The 11,109-nt window shown below is 37.2% G+C and overlaps 2 protein-coding genes across 5 annotated transcripts; both read left to right on the forward strand.

Annotated features, from left to right (window-relative positions):
• Window positions 1-2,694: 2,694 nt before the first annotated feature.
• Window positions 2,695-6,695, forward strand: LOC126162460 (uncharacterized). Of its 4 annotated transcripts, none has more exons than XM_049918988.1 (4): window positions 2,695-4,126; window positions 4,201-4,352; window positions 4,810-5,036; window positions 5,125-6,695. In XM_049918988.1, the coding sequence occupies exon 4, from the start codon at window positions 5,544-5,546 to the stop codon at window positions 6,522-6,524; it is 981 nt and encodes a 326-aa protein (XP_049774945.1). In that variant the 5' UTR covers window positions 2,695-4,126; window positions 4,201-4,352; window positions 4,810-5,036; window positions 5,125-5,543; the 3' UTR covers window positions 6,525-6,695. The 4 variants fall into 4 exon arrangements, with proteins under 4 accessions (XP_049774945.1, XP_049774944.1, XP_049774946.1 ...); XM_049918987.1 differs by having other exon boundaries at window positions 4,219-4,352; XM_049918989.1 differs by having other exon boundaries at window positions 4,297-4,352.
• Window positions 6,696-7,510: 815 nt separating this feature from the next.
• Window positions 7,511-9,520, forward strand: LOC126162462 (uncharacterized). The gene is made up of 2 exons (XM_049918990.1): window positions 7,511-8,486; window positions 8,595-9,520. The coding sequence occupies exons 1-2, from the start codon at window positions 8,447-8,449 to the stop codon at window positions 9,215-9,217; spliced, it is 663 nt and encodes a 220-aa protein (XP_049774947.1). The 5' UTR covers window positions 7,511-8,446; the 3' UTR covers window positions 9,218-9,520.
• The last annotated feature ends 1,589 nt before the right edge of the window (window positions 9,521-11,109 follow it).

Genomic DNA, 11,109 nt, shown 5'->3' on the forward strand with positions numbered 1-11,109 from the left:
CAAAAATGTATGCTGAAATAGGGGAACAGACTGTGTATCTAAAAGGCTGTAATTACTTTATGAAGACATCACATTTTTATGTTGCTACTGGGTGTCATCTTGGTATGGGTGGGAATTTTGCAGCGACATTAGGCTGTTTGTTTGTGTGTGTGTGTGTGTGTGTGTGTGTGTGTGTGTGTGTGTGTGTGTGTGTTGCCCTCAGTTTCTTTTGTATAGAGGTGTCCATTTTGTAAGGCACACAGAACACAAACAACACATCTGAAGGAGAAGCATCCACAACAACAAACAAACAAATGGCAACTACTCACCTAAAATGCAAAGCAGCTCACAGAATAGGCAATATACTCAAAAAACATTCTATATTTGCAGATCATCTCATGGATGAGAAATACAGACCAACAGACAAAGAAAGACATAAAATCCATAAACGCAGCAGTAGCTCACCACAGAAACGTATAATATAACAAAGTAACCATATCCGTATCCAAAACGCCAGAGTGGAAGGAAAAGAAGTGATGAATGAATACACAGCACTATGCAATGGAACCATATTCTCAGTTCTAAATGAATTATCAGAAGACATGGCAATACAACTGGACATCACACAAACAGTGAAATAGTGTGTTTGTGTGTGTGTGTGTGTGTGTGTGTGTGTGTGTGTATCAGAAAACCCCACTCAAACACCATGTAGACGCATGAAAAAGTGAGATCTACAAAAAGTAAGTACACGCATTAACACAAAGTCTGTTCCCCCTCTCCAAACAAACACAACACAAAACCTAATCACACTTCTTGAAAAATAGTAGTGTAACCTAAAAAAATGCTAGTCATTGAGCAAGACAGTGAAACTCTGTTTGGAAACAATATAACAACAGTAGTGCTTCAGAAGGAAAGAAAATGAAATCAATATTATATACATACTAAAATTTGAGAAATTGCATAACAGAATACTGATAAATGTTTATTAACTGCAGATGACGTACTGGAAGACAATTGTAATTGCTGTGTAGCAAATACCAAACAGATGTAGTAATAAGATAAACACGGTGTATAAAAAAGAATAGTCTGATTTGGCATGTCTACATTCCTAAACTAATAAACATATACAATGAATTTTGTTTTTTGATGAACAGAAAACTCAAAAAGTTTTTTTTCCATATCTTTTGATAAGTGTTGAATATGCCCCCCTTGCAATGCATGACGTATGTCATTGCGGTATTCAAATTGTTCTCACACTGCAGCAAGGATGTCCTGAGATACAGCTTCCACAGCTGCTGTCATGCGATATCGCATTTCATTCTTTGTTGTTGGTGATGGAGGCACGTAAACAGTCTTTTTATAACCCCCCCCCCCCCCCCCCCAAGAAACAATCACATAATCAGTCCGGTGTCGTTGGAGGCCAGTAATGGAAGGCTGAACCATTTGGTCCAGTGTGACCAATCCATCATTCAGTAATTCTTTCATTTAAAACTCGCGCACTTCCAGATGCCAATGTGGCTACGCTCCATCCTATTGGTAAATGACGTCATTTGAATCAGTCTCCAGCTGTGGGGAAAAGAAAGTTCTCAAGCATATCAAGATATATGCTTCCTGTAACAGTGTCCTTGGTAAAGAAATATGGACCATACACGTTTCCCCATGAAACTGCATAAAAGACATTAGATTTTGGAGAGTCCCTGTCATGCTGTGCAACATCATGTGGTTGTTTGATACCCCATATTGTCACATTATGACAGTTCACCTTTCAATTTAAATGGAATGTTGCCTTGTCACTAAACACTAAGCATGGAAGAAAACTGTCATCCTCCATCTTGGCAAGAATGAAATTACAGAACACCACACACTGTTTTGGATTTCTGCTGACTCCTTGTAGGTGGATGTGTTCAACATCTGTGTCAGACACTCAGGAATTTGACTTTACACAAACAAACTTTTCTTGGAATTGTTCATGCCATCGTCTAATGCTCTGTGCTGTAGGAACATCCACACCATACCTAGTACGAAAGTCACACTGAACGGTTATTACTAATCCACACTGCGCAAAACACAGAACACAAAACACGTTCTGTTGTCCCGACACCATTTTTACTAGAACTGAAGTGGGCACGCACTACTGCTACCTGGACATCAGAACCATGTAAAAACCATGTAAAGTTGCTCTTTCCAACAGTACATTATTCACGTACATATCTCAAATAAAATAATGTGTTATAATTTTTTTAAAAATTGGATGATTCTTTTTGATACACCCTGTATATTTAAAATGAAACTACATGGTTGCAGAGAAATTTTCCAAGTCTCAAACATCTATGATGTATATATGCAGAGTGAAGCGAAGATTGAAAATTTGTACCAACGCTGGGATTCAAACCCTGGTCTCCTGTCACAGTGTCTTGCACAACTGCACAGACTAAACTAGCACACCTCCCTCCTCAATCCAAATTCCCATTCATGCCTCAGCCCATTTAGTATGCCCCCTAAACTAACAGCACTGGAGAGTTGCTCTAACTCATTCATCACTTCAGACTGCATACATACATCATACATATATATGTACTTTTCATGTTACTATTTCTGTCAATTCTTATAGTCATCTAAATACTGTTATTGCTATGTGGTCTTCAGTCTGAAGACTGGTTTGCTGCAGCTCTACATGTTACTCTATATTGTGCAAGCCTCATAATCTCTAATAACTACTGAACTTACTTACTTCCTTCTGAATCTGCTTACTGTATTTGTCTCTGAGTCTCCCTCTACCATTCTTGCTCCTCAAACTTCCCTCCAATACTAAACTGGCGATCCCTTGATGTCTCAGAATGTGTGCTCTCAGCTGATCTGTTCAAGTCAGGTTGTACCATAAATTTCATTTCTCCCCAGCTCTACTCAGTACCTCCTCATCAGTTATGTGATCTACCCATCTAATTTTCAGCATTCATCTCTACCACCACATTTTAAAAGCTTCTATTCTATTCTTGTCTAAATGAAAACACTTCCTAGCACTTAAAATCTACATTCAATGTTAACAAATTTCTTTTCTTCAGAGAAATTTTTTCTTGCCATTGCCAGTCTAGATTTTATATCCTGACTACATCAACAGTCAGTTATTTTACTGACCAAATAGCAAAACTCATCTGTTACTTTCAGTGTCTCATTTCCAAATCTAATTCCCTCAGAATCAGCTGATATAACTTGACTACATTCCATTATCCCTGTTTTGCTTTCGTTGATGTTCATTTTATACGGACCTCTCAGGACACACACTATTTCGTACAAGTGCTCTCCCAAGTCCTTTGCTATCTCTGATAGAATTTCAGTGTCATTGGCAAACCTTAGTTTTATTTCTTCTCTCTGCACTTTAATTCTTTCTTAAAGTTTGGCTTTGGTTTCCTTTACTGCTTGATCAATGTACAGGTTGAACATTGGGTATACACTTCAACCCTGTCACACTGCTTCCTTTCCACACCCTTCGACTCTTATTACTGCTGTCAGATTACTGTAAATAGCCTTTCACTCCATATATTTTACCCATGTTACATTCAGAATTTCAAAAAGAGTATTCCAGTCAACACTGTCAAAAGCTTTCTCTAAGTCTATAAATGCTATAAACGTAGGTTTGCCATTCCTTAACCTATCTTCTAAGATAAGTCATAGTGTCAGTATTGTCCCGCATTTGAACACATTTCTCTGGAACCCAAACTGATCTTCCCCGATGTTGGCTTCTACCAGTTTTTCCAGTCTTCTGTAAAGAATTCGTGTTAGAATTGAAGGGCTTGGAGAGATATAGTTGTAAGCCACAACTTTCACGAAATTGAGTTTTTCATGTTGCGGCATTCTTAACAATGTCTTCTTCACAATGTGTTGAAAAAGTTCTGTGTTACTGCAACAGATGGCAGGCTATGACAGAGTGCAGTTCTATGCTGTGCCATCAGATAGTAGTTTCAGAAGATACATGTTCACAAGCCACGGCAAAATGGCAGGTGGGTCAGGAACGTCTGAAGTGTCTTCAGGTTTTCAACGCATATTTGACACAGACAGTAGTGGAAGTGAAGAGCTTTACCCTTTGGATCCTGATAGTGATGAATCTTGTCATCCATCGCCCAGCAGTTCCAGCTCAGATTATGTTTCGGTAAGTATATAGGGTAAACGACCCTATTATTGGCACCCTGCTAAGAAACATTTTGTAATAAGGAAATTTTTAAGTTGGTAGCGCTGTTTTAGAAACAGATGAAGACCTCTGTTTTCGCTTGTTGCGCTGCATTTGTTTCAACGCCTTCTGGGAACTGGTTTGGCGGGAAGCTGACCTGAAGTCGATTGTTGTGAAGTTCCCTGTGCAAAAAAGGATTTTCTAAGAGGTAAGTTAAGAAATACTGCCGTATATTAAGTGCTGTAATTGTGTGGACATCTCATGTTTCAAAATTATGATACCATGGTTATCAAATACAATCAGTATGGAGTTACTGGAATAAATTGAAACACTCTAACCTCAAAAGGGTAAAAAATTTAAGCTGTGCCAATAACTGGATTTTGCAAAGCCTGTAACTCTAATTATTGGCAGCAGGTGCCAACAACTGCTATTTTGCATTGATTCACTTTCATCGTGAAATTCATTTTAATCTTGATAAGAATGGGAAATAAATGTAGCTGTAAAAACAGCAACTTCAAATGATAACTGTAACTAGTAAATGGCACTGTGCCAACAACTAGAAAATTGTGTGCCAATAACTGGAAAATTATATACCAATGACTGGAAAATTATTAAGCAATAATTGGCATTGATTTTAACATTTTTCTGCATCTCTTTCATTATAGAAGTAAACTGAATGAAATATCGGTCCTAGGCGAAAAGATTCATACAGTGAAGAAAGCCTTCAGAAAGCCTTCCAAGAAGTAAAGAAAGACATCTCATTCAAAGCAGCGTCCAGAATGTACGGGATTCCCAGATCAACATTACAATTCCGGCTGAGTAATAAATATACCAAAACATCCCATGGGCCAGCGCCTATACTGAGCACAGAGAAGGAAAACACCCTTGTTTGGTGAGTATTGCTGCCCCTGTAGATTGACTCATTGACAATTTACAAACTAATTCATTATATCTGACAATATTCTTAATTATCTGTTCAGGTGGATTTTTGAATGTGCTCGGAAGGGATTCCCACGGCGAAAACAAGATATTCAGGCAAGCGTGCGAGAATTTCTTCATAACAGTAAACGTCCTAATCCTTTTAAGGACGACACCCCTGGTAACAAATGGTATTGTGCCTTTTTAAAAAGGCATCCGGAAGTTTCTGAAAGAACACCTGAGGGTGTAACTGCTGCAAGTGCTTGTGTTAGTGAACAAGACGTGAGAGGATGGTTTACGTCCACAGAAGACCTCCTTAAGGAGGAAAATGTATTTGATGTGCTGTCATGTCCAAGCTGTATTTTCAATGGCGATGAAACTAATTTTGTTCTATGCCCTAATAAAGATATTTTACTTGCACCCACGGGCTGTAAAAATGTCTATGAAGTAGAAAGGTCCAGCCAAAGCTACTCTCACTGTCATGTGCACATTATCAGCAGATGGAAAGATGTGCCCTCCAATGATAATTTACCCCTATCAGAGAATTCTTACCAACATTATCAGCAAGGTTCCTGAAAAGTGGGGCATTGGGAGAAGCGGCAATGGATGGATGAAATCTGAAGTTTTCTTCGAGTTCATAGCTAACGTTTTTCATCCATATCTCCAAGAAAATAACATCCTACAACCAGTAATTCTGTTTGTTGATGGGCATAAAACCCATTTAACATACCACTTGAGCGAGCTGTGTAAAGATCTTAAAATTATTCTGACATCTTTGTATCCCAATTCTATACGAATATTACAGCCTGCTGATGTTGCTGCCTTCAGACCTGTCAAAAGTGAATGGAAGAATGCTGCATTCACATGGCAAACAAACAACGGTGGAAAAGCTATAACTAAAGAGGACTTTGCACCAATCTTGAAAGAAATGACTGAAAAAATGGACCTTGAAAACACAATTAAAAATGGTTTCAGAGCTACCAGGTTGTACCCATGGAACCCAAACAACATTGATTTCTCAAAGTGCTTGGCTAGGAATGTTTCTAACTGCAACAATATTAACAGCAACAGCAGGAAGTCAGAAATCCTGCCTCTTCCATACAACACTTTTGTTCAGGTTGTTGGAGAAGAGAAAATATATGAATTTGAGACTATACAGAATGTGATAGAAAACGCTCATGGAGAAGATTTCTTTCTTCTATATTGGCTATGGAAATGTTATGAAAATGAAAACCAAAAACAGGAACAGAAAGCTACTGAAATCACACCAGATGCCAACGTGTCCCTTTCTGATGAAAATCTGAACATTTCAAATCCACAACATGCCTCAAGTGAAGAAGCTAGCCAGAGTTCATCAGGAAGAGATGACACAGAAGATACGCCTATAGTAAATAAAACTCCAACCAAATGTATAAACGAAGTGCTTCTTTGGCCAGAAACGCCAAAAAGGAAAGGAAAGTGACAAGTGGAACGATTCCCATTTGTTTTAACCCCAAGAAAGTGAAATAACCTGCATGAGGAAAAGGTAAAAATGAAGGAGGATGCCATGAAACAGAAAGAAAAACGAAAGCAGGAAAGAGAAGAGAAGAAAATGAAAAAGCAAGCTACTGAACAAATTAATAAAGAGAAGAAAATGAAAAAGCAAGCTACTGAACAAATTAATAAAAAGAAGAAAATGAAGACAAATACCAGCATTCTGACAGAGCTGACATCCCAAGCTAAGCATTCAGAGGTTGAGAACGCTCCAGCTTCTACAAGTGGCTGCATTAGGAATAAAGAAAAAGAGTTTCGTGGAATGTGCTTCAAATGTGCAAGAAGTGTTTCTTCCAAGAAGGGATATGAATGTAATAGCTGTAAAAAAACTTTTCCACTCTACATGCATCCCCAGTGGGCATCAAATACATATCCCAGATGATGGTCTCTTTGTATGCCATAATTGTTACGTGGTACATGATAGTGACAATACTGATGCCTTTGATGATGAAAGTGATTTCTCCGAATCGGTGGAATAAATTCTTACTGCTTGCATCACACAAAGGCCTATGCATAGCAGTTCTTCAGGAATAGTACTCACACAAAGGAAAGGACTGAGAACAAACTCAATTTGGTGTTTCTGTAATTCATCGTTGTATTTGTATAGAGTGTTATGTAATTTTACTGAATTAATAAATTGATTCTCAGTTGTTCTTTATTTTCACCTTCTATTGCATTACCAAGTATTAGGAACAGCTTGTGATAGCTAGTTGTGACTAGTAATATTATTAATAATAAGTAAAGTCGATATAAATTGGGGGTGCCAATGACTGGTAATGTGCATGCCAACTACTGGAAAATTATGCCAGTAACTGGTAAAATTTTACATATTTTTAAGCAACTTATTTCACATGGAAAATAAAGTATAAAACTTTCGTAATTGTAGTATAATGTTACTTTAATATTCTAGTATGTTTTGTGTTAGAATTATACTTCAAGCAAGAAAAGTATTGAGGATACATAATTTACGCTACATACATGTTCTTAAAGTGCCAGTAATTGGATGGTTTACCCTACAACGGTTTATTTCTGGTGATTAATTTCCTGTGGCTTGTGGCTTTGTTCCTCTCAACATTGCCAGTGCATTTGACAGCCATCCTGTGAGTTAATGACGAAACTTGATGGGCACATTTATATTACTGCTTAATGATGCAATAATGTAGTTTCAGAGGCAAAAGTGCGTAAAAAATATTTTCTCATTAACGTGATTTTAGCGAAATTTAATGTTTTGTGTGGCTTATGACTATATCTCACGCAAATTCTTAAACTATTTTGCTCTTCATATTATAGCTTGAAATAAGTGGAATAAATGAAGAATCACCCGAAAAACCAAAGCCTCCACAGAAAACGAAGGGAAATATTGATCAGTGGAAGAAAAATAAAGCGAAACATCGACGAAATAATGGTCAGCAGTATAAGTCTTTAAAAACCCACAAGACTGTTCACAGGCTGCTACTATAGGAAGTCCCTGTACTTGTTTAAATGAATGCTTCACAAAACTGTTTGGAGAGGAAGAAAACATTTTTCGTTCATTTTGGGACATAGGAAACTTTAATGCCCAGAATACTTACCTGATGAGCTGTATGAAAATGGAACAAAAAAAGCGGACGTTTGTTCACTATTTAAATACAAATGGTTTAATATTTTGTATATTTATTTCATTTTGTTATATTTGTCATAATTTCTTTCAAAGCTATCCAAAAGACTTCCAAGAAAATATCATCCAGGGATGTTACATTTTCTTATAATGTGAGGGTATGCGGAATAGAAGTCATGATCTGCAAGAAAGCTTTCCTAAGGGTTCATGGCTTACAGATACATGCATGAAGAGTGAGGAATTTGCAACCTCAAATGAAGCAGGGATTTGCAGTGCCAAAAGAAGATGGAAGAGGTTTGTATGTTACTCTGTGCTGTAAGTTAGGAATGTACTAAAACTGAGTACTATACAAATATTTCTGTTATGAAGAGGATATAAGCTCATCTTTTTTTTTTCTTTCAGGAAAACATGGAAACTACCCACATAAATTTCAAGATGAAGCTGTACAAAGTGTTAGAGAATTTCTCAACACCATACCGAAATATAACAGTCATTACAGTAGGCAACAGAACCCCAATAAAGTGTATTTGGATTGTGATCTCACAATTTCTTCCTGCTTATTGAAGTACTTGGAGATAACTAATCCTCAGACAAAACATCTCCACATAATCACAGACAACTGCAAGGGTCAGGCAAAGAATTGGACTATTATTGCTTTGGAAAGGTCCCTTGTTGCTACCAAAAGATTTGATTCCGTCCAGCATTACTTCCCTGAGGTAGATCACACCATGCTACCTTGCGATCGTGATTTTGGTCGCACTGAACGTTATGCAAGAAACAGACGTCCAATAGTGTACACTCCAGATGAATGGGCAGAAGTAATAAAATCTGCAAGTCCAAAACATTTCATTGTAACTAAAATGGAAAGAGAAGACTTCAGAAGTTTGGAAAGCCTGAAGACATTGATCTCAAAACATACAGAACCCACGTCTGGAGATCCCCACCATTTCAGTGAAGCTACTCAATTTAAGTTTGAGTCTGAAGATCCCTTCAAGCTAAGTGTAAAGCACTATTATCAGGCATAGGAGCTTTCATGTCAGTGGATATTCGTGTCAGAAAGGCTAGTTGAACCAAATCCATACCAGCTGCCAATAAAGTACAGAAAGCTGCTACCAATTAACCAGAAAAAAATTGATGATGTACTGTCTCTTATGCCATACAGACCTACAGCAGATTTCTTTTGGTCATGTACTGGAAATAAATGTACTGGAAATAACATGTACAATGATGAGGTAGAGGAACTTCATTGATGTAACTGTATCAATGAAAAAGTAATTTATACATCTCATATACCTGATATGTATATATTAATGTGTAAAAATTATATATTCTGCTTGCTGTGTAAGAGTAGTTAAAATAAATCCTTACAAATTCATACTTTATGTTTTAAACAATTCTTTTGGGAGATATAGTCATAAGCCACCGTTGACATCATCTTAATTAGAATCATTTTAAAATTAATATTTTATAGCATGCAGTTGACTATTTAACAACATGCTTCGCAAGTATTAAGCAAGTGTTTGCAGTAGAAATAAGGTTTCTATTTTGTATTAAACATTTTCAGACCTCTGTGGAACCTTAAAATCGCTGTATCTCAAAACTAGTTCGATGTGGCTTATGACTATATCTCTCCAACCCCTTCAATTTTGCAACCGTGCAAACTGATAGTTTAGTAATATTCACACCTGTCAGCACCAGCTTTCTTTGGAATTGGAATTAGTACATTCTTCTTTAAGTCAGAGGGTATTTCCCCTGTCCCATGTATCTTGCACACGACATGGAAGAGTTTTGTCGTGGCTGGCTTCCCCAAGACTATCAGTAGGTCTGCCGGAATTTCATCTACACCCAGGACCTGGTTTCACTTTAGGTCTTGCATTGCTCTGTCAAATTATTCTCACATTATCATGTCTCTCAGCTCCTCTTCCATATCTATAATATTTGCCTGCAAGTTCATCCCCCTTGTATAGGCGCTCTATATATTCATTCCACCTTTCAACTGTCCCTTCTTTGCTTAGGACTTGTGTACCATCTGCACTCTCGGTATTCATAGTGCTGCTTCTCGTATCTCCACAGGCCTCTTAATTTTCCTGTAGGCAGTATCTACCTTTCCCCTAGTGGTATATGTTTCTGTATTATTATGTTTATTCTCTAGCCATGCATTTGCACTTCTGGTCATCTCATGTTTTAGATTTTGTTTTCCCTTTCACCTGTTTCAGTTGCTGTATTTTTATATTTTCTCCTTTCATCAGTTCAGTTCAAAATCTCTTGTGTTCTTTCCCGTTTGTTCCTCTGCTACTTTCACCATTCATCTCTTATAGCTACCGATTTGTAGCGGTTCTGCCTGCTTTATTTTCTTTGTTATGTTTCACAATACTTTAATTTGACTGTTCACAACCCCCTAATAATAAACAGTTATATGGCCAGTGTACTATTGTTTAACTTTTGATACACCTCATTATTAGTTTGCTGGCAAACCTCCATATACTGCTACAATAGTTTCCTGTTGAACATCTATGAGCAGTAAAACCTGACCACAAAGTTCAAAGCTCTTTAAGAATAATAAGAATAATCAGGTACATAAGGAGCACACACTGTCATTGTTTCTACACATGGCCTAATTGTTTAATACTTATTTCACAGTTAAGTTGAAGTATTGTTGTAGTTCTATTCAATACAGGTTTCTTGTCTGGAATTCGGCTGTGGACTGACTGTCTCTTGACCAGAAACTGAGCCCTTATATATCCTCACAATAATAGGTGCTGAAACTACACATTGTTCAAAGTTAAATTTACAGAAAGTACAATTAAAACTCAATTCACTAGATTAACTGAATACATATTTTTAACAGTTTCTTCTACTACCAGGGTTAAGCCAAATTATTTGTTTAAATCATGAAATTAACACATATAATTACACA

This window comes from Schistocerca cancellata, chromosome 2 (assembly GCF_023864275.1).
Source record: "Schistocerca cancellata isolate TAMUIC-IGC-003103 chromosome 2, iqSchCanc2.1, whole genome shotgun sequence".
Classification (NCBI taxonomy): domain Eukaryota; kingdom Metazoa; phylum Arthropoda; class Insecta; order Orthoptera; family Acrididae; genus Schistocerca; species Schistocerca cancellata.